General features: G+C 40.0%; 1 protein-coding gene across 1 annotated transcript; it reads right to left on the minus strand.

Moving 5' to 3' along the window:
* Nucleotides 1-7764: 7764 nt before the first annotated feature.
* LOC101415637 (small ribosomal subunit protein eS24) lies at nucleotides 7765-8085 on the minus strand. Its single transcript, XM_058297488.2, has one exon. It carries the CDS (start codon nucleotides 8083-8085, stop codon nucleotides 7765-7767), a length of 321 nt encoding a protein of 106 aa, XP_058153471.1.
* Between the last annotated feature and the right edge of the window lie 8643 nt (nucleotides 8086-16728).

Below are 16728 nucleotides of genomic sequence, written 5' to 3' on the forward strand. Positions count from 1 at the left end.
TTGATCAGATGTCAATGTTATGGTGAGAATTTCTCCAAAGGAAGTCCAAGTTATTGTTATTTAAATCGAGCCCAGCCAGTAATGAGGCAGCTACCCAACTATAGCTGTGTGTTTTCAGTATTGAGAAACCAAAAACTGGGTCTACACATGGAGAGTCCGTAACAGTAGCCTAAATCTGGCGTCTCTTTGACAGATGCCACCCTCCGCCTTGCAGCTCCTACTCTTCTTCCCTGAGGACTCAGTGTTAGTCCATGGAAAAAGCTCTGTGTCCCTCTCTCCTCCCCTGCCTCCCATTTCTCCCTCTGCTAAGCCTTTCCTTTGCTTTCTGGGTCATCTGTAGACCCTTTCTAGTCTGCTTGTACCAGTGCGTCTGTGTCGTTGTGCGTGTGATGATGCCTTTCACATAAAGAGCTTTCACTAACTCATTTGCATACTCCTTTCCCATTTCTACCCATGGTGTGACTGTTTTGCTATTCAAGACTATCTGTAAAAATGTATAAATAAAAGTGGAAACTGAAAATAAAGGGGAGGGAAGTTGAGACTAAACAAATGCAATGTTGTAGCCCTCAGTTTTCTGAGGACTTATGTGGACTGCCCTAAAATCCTGACTGTGGGTGGGATTTGAAGGGAGGGAAGCCATTGGCACAGGAGTCTTTTCTTTTTCTGGTTGCTTTTCTGATAGTCACTCATGTGCTTTGGAACTCTGTTCTAAAGTTTTTTGCCTTTAAAGTAAAATATATTTTCCAAAAGTGAAAGCATATCATGAAAGTCTGAAAGGTGAAGGTCATCGCAAAGGTCAATACAGAGACCTGATCCTGGGGTCACATAAGTGGCTTTGTCACTGGCTCACTTTGGGCCTCGGGTGAGTCTTGTTACCTCCCTGTGTCTCCTCATCCTCTTAGCCAAATAGGGAGAAGGAGGGGCTTACGGGGCTCCTCGGGGCACCACGTCTCCTTGTCCACTCTGCTGCTATTTTTAAAGAGGCTTTGGGCCTGTGCTGGTATGTGCTTACTGCAGTAAGATGAATTAAGAGAGCTTTCCTCCCCGCTACTCTTGTCCCACTCTTTTATGCCTCAGAAAGTAACCTCAATCTAACAGCCAGTTTGTATTTTGAGTCCAAAGCTTTTTATCTACCTTTTCACTCTCAGATGCCTTTTCCCATCTAATTTGACTATCTCATTTTACTGTCTTTACTGACAGAGGTTTTGCTGTGCTGGGATAGGAGATAGGATCAAAAGGAGGTGATGCATATGAATTGCATTGTAATCTGTGACTCATTCTACAATTGGAGCTATGACGTCAGAAACAGGGAGTCTGTGCTAAGAGTTGCTACCACATAAGAGTGAAGAAGGCTGTGGCAGGTGGTGGGGTAGAGGTAGTGGGCAGCAGATGTTGGCTGGAAGTAGAGATAAGAACAAGGAACATTAAAAAAGGAAAGGAAGCCTGACTGAGACTTTTAGAAGGGGAATTGGCAGACTCATCCTCAGCATGGCAGCAAGGAGAAGGAGCTCCAAAAAGCAGTAATGCTGACTTTACAGCAGGTAGGGGAGAGGAGTAGGGAATGGGGCAATCCTGGGTCACAAGAACCTGCCATCTCCTGGATCTGAGAAGAATAGCTGCCCCACAGGGGGGATATATGCCAACCCTGGCCAGTGACCCAACTGACCCATTGTCATAGGCTCTTTCAATGCAAATCTTCCTCCTCTCTGATGGTCAAGGTGACAATCTCTGCGACCAGCTTCAGGTTAAAGGGATTTAGACCAGCACTGTCCAAACTAAATATATTATGAGCTACAATAGCAATTTTAAATACTCTAGTAGCCACATTTTTGTTTCTGTTTTTATGTCAAAACAAACAGGTGAAATTCAGTTGGATATATTTTAACCTGGTATATCAATATCAAAAATGTCATCTCAACATGTAATCAATATAAAAAATTATTGCAACATTTTATGTTCTCTTTTTTCTAACAAAGTCCTCCAAATCCAGGGTGCATTTGACTCTTATAATAAAACAGCTCCGTTGGCACCAGCCACATTTCCAGTGCCCAGTAACCACATGTGGCTCCTGGCTACCCAGAGGACAGTGCAGATTTAGGCTCTTCATTAGGAGAGTGAACAATGTCTTCCTCTTCATTGGAGTCACTTAGGTCTGACAAGGGATAGAGGCTGGTATCTGTCTAGAGAAGAAAGCACAGCCTCTGAAGTTGTGCTTCATGTGTTTAATTAGAGGGGCAGACCACTGCCTGTGGGAAGCAGAAAGTGAACTAGAGGTCACCTCTGTCCCAGAGGGTGTCGGTGCTAGCCCTCGGCATGGTGCTGACTGTCTGTTGAAGAGAAGTTCTGGAGGCCAAAGTAGAACACTTTCTTCAGGCACAGGACTTCAGTTCCTATTCTCCTTTGTCCAGATGCCCTCATCCCATAGCAGGGAGGGGGACAGACGGACCTTCTCTTTGTCAAGAATAAAGATCTCCACGACCTTCTATCAGCGGGTCCAGCCACCTGCTAAGAACATCTCATCAAAATTTGGAGCTTTTCCTCAATCCCTGAATTTCTTTAATTTTAAAAATCTAATTGTCAAATGATAAAAGGAGATATACTAGGAAGAGCAGCGGCTACAAGCAGATTGAGTTTCCTAGGACATGGCAGGAACAAGTTCTGTCCCTACCTTGGGACTCAGCCCACCATTGCCTAGCTCCCCTCCCTGCCCCGAGACCTTCCTAAGGTTTGAAGGAATGCTCTTTTGTTCAGGGAAGTGACACATGGTTAGATCTTAGGGCAGAGAGCAGAATAAAATGCAAGTAACTAACCCCTAGGCATTCTCAAGACATTTCAGAGAGCCAGTATGACAAGGGTCAATTCATTTAAAATATAGCATTCTGAGCCCTATGTTACAGAGCGAAAGAAAATGAGCTGATTTGGTGAGTATGTTTTATATGTGGTCATTAGACAGGGACCATAGCCGACGAATCTCACAAGCACCTGGAGTGTTTATGGTCCACCAGATTATTGCTCAGTCAATATAAATTTATTTCCCTTTACTTTAATTTGCTTAGTGCTTTCTGATTGGTTAGACAAGGAGTGGTGTGTACTGCAGGATTCTAACTACTCCTCTACCCTTGGAGGTAACAATTCCTGTGGTTATTGGTGCTAAAATAAGATTAAATATTATGTTCATTTGTTCTGATACGATGTGAATAAATGTGTTGTTTAATCTTAACAAGAATGCTACATCTTATCAGATCTATTGTACTGTCTGTTCCTTCTCATAATTAATTAATTACAGGAAAGGTGATCCAAACCAGATTTTGAAATTATTGTGCTATTCTGAGAGGTGAATTTAACAGGGAAGTGGGAGGGGGGTGGGGAACGAAAAGGGAAATTGCCAGGTTCCTGCGACTTTGAGAGAACTGAGGAAGAGAGAGCATTTGGGGACTTCACCGAAACTTGACTGCATCTTGCAATTTTCTTTTTCAAATTGGCAGAAATACTGTATTTCCATCGACTGAAGAGAAAGTGTCTGGTAATTAATTAAATGACTTGTTCATGGAAAAAATAAAAATAAATAATCTGTCAGTTGTGGAATGTAAACTGATTAAACAATTAAATAAAGAAGATCATGTTGTGTGTTTTAAGCAATTGTGTCTGCTTCAGGGAAGGGGGGTGGAGAGTGCAGTATTTGATGGGGAACAACATTTTTTCCTCAGGCTTTGTATAAAAAAAAAATAGGACAACTCTTATGTAGAGAGCAGGCTGAAAACGCTAATCCTAAAGGAAATAGGGAGTAAAACATTTCAATCACGTGCAGGCCAAAGGTATGTACTTTTCATTTGGATGAGAGAAAAAATAAGTGAAGGATCCAGAAGAGAAAAAGAAGGAAACTGTTGTTATTTTTTTCCCTATTGATGGCATTAATAACTTGCTTTTAAAATAAAAGCTTTATGAGATGTTGGAATTACTAGTTACATTCTAACCCCTCAACTTCTTTCTTACCAATCATGAAGAGAGAAATTTCAGTCTTCACCATCTCTGTTGTTAACTTAGAATCACAGTTCTGTCCTACCTGTGCACCTTTTACATATTTGTGGCTCACATATGTGTGGTACAGCTAGGGAAAAAGGGAAACTGATGGGAGGCATGTGCTTTTTAAAGCGCTGCCTACTATACCTGGAAAAGTAATTTGCTGAAAGGACATGAGTAGCTGAAAGCATATAGAACAGGAAGGAAGAAATGGGCGGCTAGACAGCCAGAATGGCACCCAGTCCAATCTGGACCCTACTGGTGCAGCAGTGAAATTTAGGGCACCAGCGCTTGCATAGCTGCTGTTATTGTCCTGTAGATGTGGTGCTGTCTCTGCTGTCACCTCCACCAGAATGAATCCCCATGTCCCTGATTCTTTTAGTCAGTAACCCCAGCATCAGTGAAGGGTGAACCACCTAAAGGGGCCAAGCAAACAGGCTTAGAGCCTTTTTAGCTTCTGTATTGGGTGGTAAGCCCTGCTTCCCACCAGGAGTCATAGAGTATGCAAGTCCCCAAAGATCAGAAGAAATGGAAGTGCTGGGCAGTCAAAAAGGGAAAATGTCCATTAGAGTTGGGATACCTGAGGGAGAGGAAGGATTCATCACTGAGATACATCCTCCTGCATCTCTGTGTGGTATATCTGAATAGGGTTAAGTAAGTGTGTTTATAATCTCTTGATGGTGTTTAGTGACATAGTTATTAGCCTCTTTCAAAAGGCATGGACAGTGTTGGCCATCATATGAGACCTGCAAAGACTTAGCCGGAAACAGGAACACATATTAACAGTGGAATTCATACACACACACACACACACACACACACCCCAACATCTGGGAAGCAAACAGGAAAACATTTCAAAAGTAAGTATAAGTCAAAGATAGGTGCTTTATAGAATGGGTGAGGAGAAGATTTTATAAATGAAAAAGAACTGGAAGAAATGGAAAACCAGAATCCCCTTAGGATTTGTCCTGCCCCTGCCCTTGGTGGTGGTATCCTGGAAGAGACAGATTACAAACACCAATGGTCTTGGGGATCGAACCAAGGCCATTTACTCTTGCACCTTTAAGGTGAGGGAGATGGAATTAACTTCTGCCATGGCCTGGGGTAGGGTGAGCAGGAGTGGGAAGATATCTGCATAGTCCTGTGAATTTTCCACTGCAGCCTTCTGACCTCAGGGCTGGGTGGAGTTGTCAGTAGCTATCTGAGGCAGAATATCTGGATGCCCTGCACACAGCCTGGGGTAAGACAAAGAAATGAACAGCCTGGTTCTCCTTTTTTTCCAATGAAGTACACCTTTGATTTCTGTGTCTTGGTGAATTATTCAGTCCATTGAGTTTAGCAGAGAACTGGTTCTGTAGGAAATACACCTAATCCCCCTGACCTCAGTGCCACTGCCTCCAGGCACAAAATGTCCCTACTGTGAGAGTTGTTAATAATTGAAGAAAGATCCAGGAACTGTGACCAAGTGTCCTAAAGACCTAGGGGTGGTCTGCTGAGTGGTGCCCCCCCCCCTCCAGGAAACCTTCCATCCCTGAAAGACCATCTGGGCTAAGTGCTCTTCCTATAGCCCCATGGCACTGTGCTGTATCTCTGTCATGGCACTAAGTACTTTGGGATGAAATTAGTGTTTTGCTTGGTGAACTCCCCAGGAATTTGTTTGTCTTAGAGGACAGGGGTTCTAGCTTACTCATCTTTGTATCCCCAGTGATCAGTAGTACCTGGTGTGTAGCAAGTAAATACTAGTGGATATGAACCAAATAATATCTGCCCTCTCCACACCCACTGAAGTTGGTCCTTAATGCAGGTGCTAAACTCTTCTTCACTGTCCACTGCTTTAAGTTGTGTGATGAGTTAGAGCTAACAAAACATACTTCCTCTGCATATTAAAGCTCCTCCCCAGGGAAGCAGATGTGGCTAAAGGGATTGGGCTCCCATCTACCATATGGGAGGTCCAGAGTTTGATTCCTGGGGCCTCCTGGTAAAGGCAAGCTGGCCCTCACAGGAAGCTGTCCCACGCAGAGTGCTGGCCTGTGCAGGAGTGCTGGCCCAAGTGGAGAGCTGGTACAGTAAGATGACTGCAACAAAAAAGAGACAGAGGAGAGACAATAAGAGATACAGCAGACCAGGTTGTTGAGGTGGCACAAGAGATCGAGCACCTCTCTCTCACTCCATAAAGTCCCAGGATTGGTTCCCAGTGCTGCCTAAAGAGAAGACAAGCAGACACAGAAGAACACACAGTGAATGGACACAGAGAGCACACAACAAGGGTGAGGGGCAGGGCAGAAATTAAATAAATCTTTAAAAATGTTTGAATCCTTCTACATATAAGTTGTGTCACTTGGCATCCTCAACCTGAAACCTTTTAAAATGATATTCTACCACCAATCTCTAAAATCCATTTTGTAATTGAAAAAAATGAAAGAGCTAATAAATATGAGTGCCTGGTCCAGAATTGTTACTCAATTCTCTTACCTGTTCTGTGCCTGTTAGCTTCCTATCACTTCTTCTGCAGTTTGTTCTTTTTCATTATTAAGTAAGTTCTAGATCTTACCCCTCTAAGAAGGGTTTCTGAGCTGAAATCAGCCCCATGTTTAAATTCTCACAGATTCCCTGTTCAGTCACCACACCAAAAGTGACCATATCAATTATTTAAAGGCAGACTCACATTTATTGTATTCAATCATTCTTTGGTCAATACAATTATCCCCTGTAAGCATACCACTATGTACAATAAAAATTGTGCTTTAGTTCCAGTCAACCAGGGTGGCAGAGTGGGATACTCCAGAGAATCCTTGAACAACTAGCAAAAACTGGCAGAACTATCTTGATTTTGGATTGTATCTCCACTTTTTACTTCTTATAGGAAATAAAATGCAAATGCTTATGAAGTAATAATAAATATGTTTTTGTGTGCAAAAGGTATGAAGATGTAATATGTGACCAAAGAAAAGGTGGGTGAATTGAGGGGTATAGGAACATACTTTGTGAATGCTATTAAAATTAGTTTGGTATAAAATAAATGAAATTCATATATATAGGATGTTAAATTTAAACCTCATGGTAACCACAGAGAAAAGAGCTGAAAAATATTCACAGAAAGAAATGAGAAAGGGCTCAAAAAGGTCCACTACAAAAGATCATTTAAATATAAAAGTAGACAATAATGGAAGAACTGAGGGACAAAAAAGGTATACAACTTAAAAAAAAAAAACAAATGGCAAAATTGCAGAAGAAAGTCCTGCATTATCAGTGCTTACTTTAAATGTAAGTGGGTTAAACTCTCCAGTGAAAAGGCAGAGATTGGCAGAAAGGGTTAAAAAAAAAACTATGACCCAACTATAGAAAGGAATATCTCTACTTGAGAAGAAAAAGGAAACTTTTCAAAAGATGTAAAAATACGAGGTTTCAATCAAGACAAAGGAGCTTTTCTTTCTTTTTTTTTTTTTTTCAAAGTCTTCACTGAATGTTTAATGGGACAATAGGTGAACCCTGAGCATCAATCTAAATCTGCCATAACAGCAGACTGACATTTCCAGTAAACTTCAAATGTATTTCAAACAACCAAACATATCAAAATTTTTATAGTTTTATTAATCCTCTGGTGAAAAATCTGCAAAATCACCAATCGAGTCACTGGAGAATCTTTATTCTTTCTGTTATCCAATCTCCGGCTCACTTTTTGCCAGCACCAGCATTGGCCTTTGCAGTCCCCCTAACTTTCTTCATTCTGTTCTTGCGTTCTTTTCACTGTTTTCTTGAGGTTTTTTTCTTCTCATACAGGCCATGTCTTGCAAGTCTGTGTTTGGGTTCATTTTCCTTTGCATAATCCAAGGAATCATAAATCATGCCAAAGCCAATTGTCTTGCCGCCACCAAAATGGGTTCTGAATCCAAATACAAAGATGACATCAGGTGTGGTCTTGTACATTTTGGCTAGTTTTTCCCGAATTTCTGTCTTAGGTACTGTTGCCTTCCCAGGATGAAGGACATCGATGACCATTTGTTTCCGCTGCAGTAGTCTGTTAGTCATGAACTTCCTGGCCTGGATAGTTACAGTGTCATTCATGATAGCTGGAATTCTTCAGGCAGCCAGGGAGGAAAAAGCAAGAAGCTTTTCTTGATCCACATGCCCATTTCCCCCACAGGCATCTTTGAGGTTGGTATTCTTAATGCACCCAATAGTCTCCAAATTCCTTGGGTATTTACCATCATAATTAGTAGTTTTAATAACTTGATAAATGTTCTAAAATTGTGGGCCTTAAAAGATAATTATCTCTGAGATTCACAGACTAGAAACAGTAGTGGGTTGGGAACAAAAAAAAAAAATCAACTTTGATAATCTCTTATCTACGAGGTGAGTGGGAAGACTCCCTAAAAGTTGCTGTTTTAGATATAAAATGATGTCTATGCAAAGTAGTTCTCATTAATTCTGAACAAATGGTCATAAAAACACAATGGCCTTCAGAAAGTGTTCTAGGTATCCAAGCTTGAAAATTTGATTTCTGGCCCCTAGAGATATGCCTTTTAATATAACTTTCAAAAGCTAAGGATTGAGCTTTATGTACACTAAAATTAGGGCTAAGCAAAAATAAAATATATCCTTAATTATTTTTAAGGCTAAATGTGGATTCATCTTACTGAATATTACATGTTCTGGAATATGCATTTTCTTCTACAATAGCCCACTTCCTCTGATATTAGTTTCCTGAAACTGAAAAATACAATGACTTTTAGCCATTCTGAAGGACAAATATTGATCTGCCATCTTATCTATACTAAGAACTTTAGCGATAATAAACAAAGGATTCTTACCTTTAAAAACTTATTTTCACTGGACAAAATTAAAGAAAGGTAAAACAAAACATCAAAGGTAGAAAGGAGTGGGGAGGAATCCGTTGAAATCCTACCACTCAAAGATAACTGCTACTAACATTTTCACACAATTTCTTTCTAGCTGTTACTTGTTTAAATAGTTGTAATCATGCTGAATACACAAGTGTTTTTATATACATATTTGAATACAATCAAGAGTATGCTATTCTGCTCATGAATGCTTCATCCTTCAATCCCTCATCATCTTCCTGCTTCAGTATCAAAAAGCTTTGGCTTGAAAAGCGGCCAGATCCAAGCACCTGTTCCAGATTTGACCTGGAAATCTAACTCAATTTTAAGTTCCACATGTTGCCTTAGGGTGTATAATAGTGAAGCTCCACTTTTAATCCCCCTTTTTATCTCTTATCCCTTATTAATTAGCATAATGCTTCTACCAATGGCTAAGCTGCTAACTTTTTCTCTATAATTTAATGGATTTTCTAAAAAAACAGACCTATTCTTAAAGTGTTACTTTTCCTGTCATTGACTGTTTTTGAGGCATTATGTACAGTATATACTCTTATGGCCTTTTCTTGCCTTATTTCTTTTCCTTTCCTCCCTTCAACCTCTCTCACTCTTTCATAGATACATATAAATAGGCAGTTAAAAAGAGAGAAAGGCAGCTAAAAAGAACAACTGGGATGCCAGGGTTGGATGTGGTTTCAGGATTTTTACATATTTTTGTACAAAATAGACTAAAATGTGACTTCAGAAGAGACAGAAGGTACCCACCCACCATTTTTAGCAAACTGTTTTTCTGCTAAAGGTTCCACTCATTGAGAAGATATAGACACACAGCATTCCAGGCAGGTGCATCCCACCTGGCTCTGCAGTAATGGAAGGTGTTCTTTTTTGTTAGTTTTTGTTTTTGTTTTTTAATTTATTTTTTTGTTTGTTTGTTTTGGAGGGTGTTTTTAATTCTATCTTCACAATCCCCCAATAAGAAGTGCAGATTATTCTTTTATTCATTTTCTCCCTCCCTACCTTTACAGTACTACCTCCATCATCCCTCACCCATAACCACGGGACACATGCACATACACAAAGCATGAGGAAAAAGCATTTTCAATTGTCTGTCCTTTTTAAAAATCTTCCAAGAGTTTTTAGTAGTATTTTTTATTTCCTGTCAAGATGCCTCTTGATTTGGCCATTTTCACTTCCTTTTCCCTGCCTTCTAAATTTTGATAGAGAAAAATATTTATGTCTTAGACAAGAAAATCTGATCACTGATAATAGAAATTAAATGGAAAATAACACTAGGTGTGATTTTAGGACATCTGAAGATCCTCATTTTTCTAATACCAATTTTTTGGCACTTTATAATTTATATAGTCAAATCTCATTTCATTTGATAATAGAGCTACCAATGATATTGCTTGATTTTCAGAATCATTGGAAGATTTTTCTTCTTCCTTTCCATCTCCTCATTTGCAGTCTCCTGACCAGCATGGGGTTATTTTAAAGGAGAATCTATGGGATTTAGAAAATACTATCTTAAGAATATGCACTTGAAAACGAAAACAGCCTCTATATCTACTTGGTTTTGAAAAGCACTCTTCTGCCAAAGGAGAAAATAATGATCCCCTGACCTTACTATATCTCTTTCATGGGAATACAAATAGACAGATTTTGTAACTTTTATTGAATTCGGTAGACATTTATCGATATGGTCGCTATTATATAGAAATTAGAACTTGACTCTAGTTTCAGTTGTTGCAATGGGGTTTTTCTCTTTCCTCTTATCAATAGCACCATCTGAGTGTTTGGATTCACTGGTCTTTTCAGGCTCTAAAATTCTAAGAAACAAAGGCAAAAGGAAGCCAGGGGACTTTCCTAAGTCACCCAGAGAAAGAAGGATGATTAGATGCTTGAACTCAGTTCTCCAGGCCTTGAATACTTGCTTTTCTAACATTTAAAGAGCAAGTTTTAAAATGTATGAGGCAATTGGAAATTTAAACACTGACTCGATTATTTGAGTATATTAAAAATTATTAATTATTAAGGTGTGTTAGGAATGTGATTATGTCTTTTTAAAAAGACTTTACATATGGGAAGTGGCTGTGGCTCAATCAGTTGGGCTCCCATCTACCACATGGGAGGCCCTGGGTTTGTGTCCTGGGGTCTCCTTATGAAGGCAGGTTCCACCCGGCCCGCAAGCGCCGCGGAGAGCCTACTCAGCAAGGTGATGCAACAAAAAGGGAGACAAGTAAAAATACAGAGGAGTGTGCAGCAAATGGACACAGAGCAGACAGCAAACAAGCCACAAGGCGGGGTGGGGAGCGTAAATAAAAAAAAAATAAAATAAATACAGACACACAGAAGAACGCACAGTGAATAGATACAGAACAGACAACACGTAAGCTACAAGGGGGGTGGAATAAAAAAAAACCTTATAAACCTTATATTTTAGAGGTAGACGCTGAAGTAGTTATGGATGAAATGATATGATGTCTGGGATCTGCTTCAAAGTTATATAGGAGGCAGGATATAGTAGAACTACAAGTAAACAAGATGGGGCATGAGTTGATAAATATTGAAGGTGGTTGTTGGGTACACAGGGGTTCATCACACTATTTTCTCTGCTTTATGTGTCTGCAGTTGCCCATAATAAAAATTATAAAAAGTAAAAATAAAAATAAAAGCCATGTTTTACTTACATACCTTTTCCAAGTAAATAAGAGAGAGTAAAGGATCCTCATTTTGGGGTTTGCATCTCACAGTTTTTTGCTGGGAACCAACATAACCAACATATCAAATTTCAAAATAGATTGCAGAACATACATCAAAATTGAGAGACCAGCTAAATATTCAGCACAAATGGGTCATTGTTGGGGAAAGCCAAGGGTTCCCTGGAAATGCAGGGCGTCTGTCACAGGGTTGCCAAAAATAAGCCCAGATTCTGACAGATGTCCCCTCTGAGAAAAATACAACTCTGCTCTCATCTTCAGTGGAGTCAGCACCCAAGGATTCCCAAAATAGCACCAATAATGGTTTGTTGGCGAGCTAAAGAATAATGAAAGACACTTTTAGCTTCTTTCTCAACAAACCTGTCGTCTTTCCTTAATAATGCCTCATTAGAAAGAAGTCTTCTTGGGCACCATTAGTGGGTGGATAAATTGGTAGAGGTTGTTAGAGAACAATTTGACAATATCAAAATGTTAAAAGCACTTGCAGCAATTGTCTTTCTGGGAATTTTCTCACTGCTACATTTGTGTACAGGTATTTGTAAAAGGATATTCACCACAGCATTGCTACAACAAAAACTAAACAGTTTGACATTCATTCTTGGGAAATGGCAAAAATAAATTACAACCATAGAGTAGATTACCATATATTCATTAAAGCAATCAAGGTCAGTCTCTGTGTTTTGGTATAGAAAGCTGTACAAGATAAAACCTTAACTGAAAAAACACCAGATGTGTAGTTTGAGCCTGTGGGAGACTAACACTTCCCAGAGGGTGTGTGGACTTGTTTTTGGACACAGTTGTGGCCTGGGGGAAGGGAATTGATAGTGCCAGTGTTCAAACCCAGGTCTATCTGACCACAAAGCTTGTGCTTCCAACCATTCATGGCATTCATTCTTTCTATTATTATACTTGAGGACTAGACCAATCTCTGCTATGCCCAGTACACCCTTGACCCTGTGTGTCCCAGAGGTCTTTCTTAAGAACTCTGAAGTTATGGGACCAAACAGAACAAGCAAAGTCCGTGCTTCTATGGACCCTGAAGTCAGCCACAAGGGACTGCTTCTTTTTTTTTTAAATTAATTAATTAATTAATTTTTAATGTTACATTAAAAAATATGAGGTCCCTGTATACCTCCCATCCCCCTAACCCCACTCCTCCCATAACCACAACCTCCTCCATCATCACAGGACCGTCATTGAACTTGGTGAATACATCTCTGAGCACTGCTACACCACATGGTCAATGGTCCACATTACAGTTTACACTCTCCCCCAGTCCACCCAGTGGGCCATGGGAGGACATACAATGTGGGACTGCTTCTTGAAGCTCTCCCACTGTGGTTGGGATTCAGCATCCCTGTTCCCACCACCAGGGATTTCTTTTGAGGAGAGATGGGAAAAGCCAGTTCTAAGGACTTTCCCACTTGCTGTCTATGGCCTGTAAGAGTCTAGTATGTGATTGCTGTCAGACTTTTTCTCCTTTGTGTGTCTTTCTTTTTTCTTTCCTTTTTCTATTTTTTAACTGGAGAGATGAAAAGAAGCTAAACATTTCTGTCAAAAGGCAAAGAAGATATGACAAGAAAGAATTGTTTTGAAGTTGTCATCATCTTTCTCCAAAATATGGAATTACTGCATAAGATGTCTCATATCAGAACAATTCTATTTTTAACTTCTAGAAGTCAAGGTTGAGACTTTGTGGTTGGTCTATATATTTTCATCATACTGAATGTGCAGTTCAAGAAGGAGTGTAAGGTAGTAATGGTTGGTGAAGACTAAGGAAATCTTTCACATATTGACTGAAAAAATTATCAGAAATCAGAGGCAAGACCACTGTAGTCAGTATGGGATTCCAGCCTCAATGCTGGGACTGCTCAGCCACTTTTGCTATTCAAGTCCCTTTAACCAGCATGTGGAGGTGATAACTCACTCAATAAAAATCCTGTACAGGTAGAGAAACCATTCTAAATCAATAAGAATTGATTCTGCAAGGCCTTCAAGTCTTTGCAGAGAGACATCAGGCAGGTGATCTTGACTTTGAACAAAAGGAGAGGAGACAGAATTGGCTTCTAAAATTTTTTGCAGAAAGGCCAGCAGGTTGGAGGAAAGTTTCTAGCTGAGGAAATCCCACTTTCTTTTCTTCCTCTTTTCCCCTTCCTGCTCAAGCAGCCAAACAATGGGTGGAATCTGAGAAAATGGTTCCTTCAGCCCCTCTTCTGCCTTCAATCCAAATTTCTTAACTTTTACCCTAAGTGATCATTTGCTATCATTTTTCCCCCTCTCTGGGCTCTCTCTTTTCAAAGTGTGACAAACTGGGCATCATATTCAATAGAGAGCTAATATGGAATGTGGCCTAATGATTGCTTCCTGGGCTTTGCATGTCATCCTTCTATAAATAATACTGGTATCATTCTGGCTTTTCAGCATTAGCACTCCATTGCTGTGTGCCTCCATCCATGATCAACTGTGACCTCTCCAGTCTCTTTGTGCTATACCTGTGCCAAATCGGTCCTCCCACCTACCCACCCTGTTTTTACATTACTGACTTCTCTGTCTCTAAATTTCCTACCTTCCATATTCCTGCTGCTAGAAAATGTGCCATGATACTAGAAGAAGTCAGAGCTATTCAACCCTATCATGATTGTCTAGGAAGATAAAACATGTTCAAATTGGAAAGAACAGAAATAAACCATGATGGGGAAACCACTACCAAACTGCAAAAGCTTATTACAGTGACAAGAGCCTTGATCTGCAAAGTTCAAGGGCCACACTAAATGTTTGACCTTGGGTGAGTCACTGAATCTCTCTGGGCTTCAGTTTCCTTACTTATAAAAAGAGATAATTTGACTACTTCATTTCTAAGTTACTTTTTAAAGTCTTAAACTTTGATACTCTGCCCTAAAATGAGTTTGTCAGTGGACCTACTTTTTAAGGTTATGGCTTTTTGGAGTTCTGTAGTCAGGTGGAAAAGACAAAGCCTGACCTAGTTCCCCAAATCATATTTTAGATCTTATGTCTGACCCATCATGAGAGCAAGAGCATAGGTCTCTCTTACCTAGATCCAAGGCTTATATTCTGAGCAAAGCTTATAGGAAAAAGAGAAAATCCCTTTTCCCATCAGGACATTTTTTACTGATCTCTTGGTTTCAGTACCTTCCATTCATGAGAGCAGCCAGAGGTATTTTGGAAGATTGAACACAGCCCACAATTTTTTTTAATTTTTGGGGACCCACAAATAATGTGTGGGCTTGGTGCCTAAGACAGATGATAAAACTCATCTCCTAGCAAATAGTGGTCTGCTCCCACATTGCTTCCCCTTTGCCCCTGAGCATGTAAACTTTCCCAGGCTAAGTATGTAAATTTTATGGCACCTGGCCCACCCCTACTACTATATCTCTTCAGAGGGAGGAGGAAGTAGAATCCTTTGTCTTGTGTGAAAGAGAGATAGGCACTTGGCCTCCTTGCATAAATCAGCTGCCATGGGAGGTCATCACATACTTTTGAAGCTGACTTTTCTGTCTTTTCTCTGAGTAAGCATTCCAAGCTGTGCCTGTGTGAGCCGTGCTTTGCTCTTGACCCAAACACCTGCAAACTATGAAGTGGGTTGGCATCCTAGGACTGTTGTTCCTGGTGGCAAACATCATTGTATTTTTGCTGCCCTCCACATGGTGAGACTCCTTCCTTAGAAGTAGAAAGGGGTGTCTTTCTCTGAACAATCATTTGACACAGCAGCAAGGTGCTAACAGGCATTATCAGGGAAAGAGTGAAACTGCTCTGTGACTTGGTCTCTAATTCTGATTTGTTTGACCTGGAAGGTCTTCTTCTAAGTTCTTGACCTCTCATGATGATCAGCTTGGCCTCTTGGTGTCATGGGTATTGTTTAGTCTTCCATATGGTCAGCATCAAAAGATCAGAAAACTAACACGTACGGAGTCTTCAAGTCAACTAGGGAAAAGATTAAAAGTTTCCTGAGAGAAGGAGGAGCAAATTCACACCAAGTACCTGTGATGGTTGAGGATATTCACGGTGACAAAGGACTGCTCTGTTGCCTGATACTGTAGAACTGGGTAAAAATCAGAAGAAATAACAATCAATGTCTTCGACTACAGGTACTTGCCATTTAAGTGGAGAGCCCAGAATAGCTGCCTCCCACGCTTATTAATCCACCCTCAACAAAGCTTACTTCCAAGTCTAAGCAACTCTGTCTTGTCCTTGGATCACAAAATTACAGTTTTTTCATGTTTGTTTTTCATATGTTTAAGAAACTTGTATTTAGAATTAACCAGTTGGACTCAGTTTAGAAGATCCCAATTTTGTTGGCAACATCCAAGCATCATAGTCAGGAGCCAGCGGAACATATGCCTTCTCTCCATCAGGCCTAATCAGGGGTTGATCTTGGCCACATCAGTGTCATAGAGCTTCTTCACAGCCTTTTTGATCTGGTGTTGTTGGCCTTGACATCCAATGAACACAAGAGTGTTGTCTTCAATCTTCTTCATGGTTGGTCAGGGGGAGCTTGATGATAGTTTTGGGTCAAACTTGTTTCTCATGGGGGTGCTTTTCTGAGGATATTTGGGTTGTCCTCTTAGACGTGACATCTTAGGCCACCAGAAGGAGGATAGTGACACGCTGATCTTTTGGTTTTTTAATTTTTTTGTAGCTGTAGGCACCTCTCAAGTACTGCGTTCTTGGCTTTCAAAGCCTTTGCTTTGGCTTCAGTTTTGGGAGGGGCAGGGGTTTCCTTGTTCACTTTCAATGTCATCTTTGTGAAAACTCTTTGTTTTTATTAGAGAAGCTATAAGTTTGAAGAAAAGTCATGCTTAAAATGATTGCCCTATTATTAACCCCTTGCATTAGTGTGGTGCATTTGTTATAATTCATGAAAAATCATTTTTATAATTGTGTTATTAACTATAGTCCATGGTTTACATTAGGGTACATGGTTAGTGTCATACAATTCTGTTTTTTGTGTGTTTTTTGTATTTTTAAAATTTTTATTCTAGCAATCTAGATATGACCTAAAATTTCTCCTTTAACCACATTGAAATTCACATTGAAATGTGAATTTTAATTCAGTACTGTTAATTATGTTCAAAAAGTTTCACTACCATCACCACCACCCATTACCAAAACTTATCCATCACCCCAAATAA

Source organism: Dasypus novemcinctus, chromosome 5, assembly GCF_030445035.2.
Source record: "Dasypus novemcinctus isolate mDasNov1 chromosome 5, mDasNov1.1.hap2, whole genome shotgun sequence".
Taxonomy (NCBI): domain Eukaryota; kingdom Metazoa; phylum Chordata; class Mammalia; order Cingulata; family Dasypodidae; genus Dasypus; species Dasypus novemcinctus.

Coding starts and splice junctions, on each gene's coding strand:
- LOC101415637 (XM_058297488.2), bottom strand. CDS start 8,085: ATGAATGACACTGTAACTATCCAGGCCAGGAAGTTCATGACTAACAGA.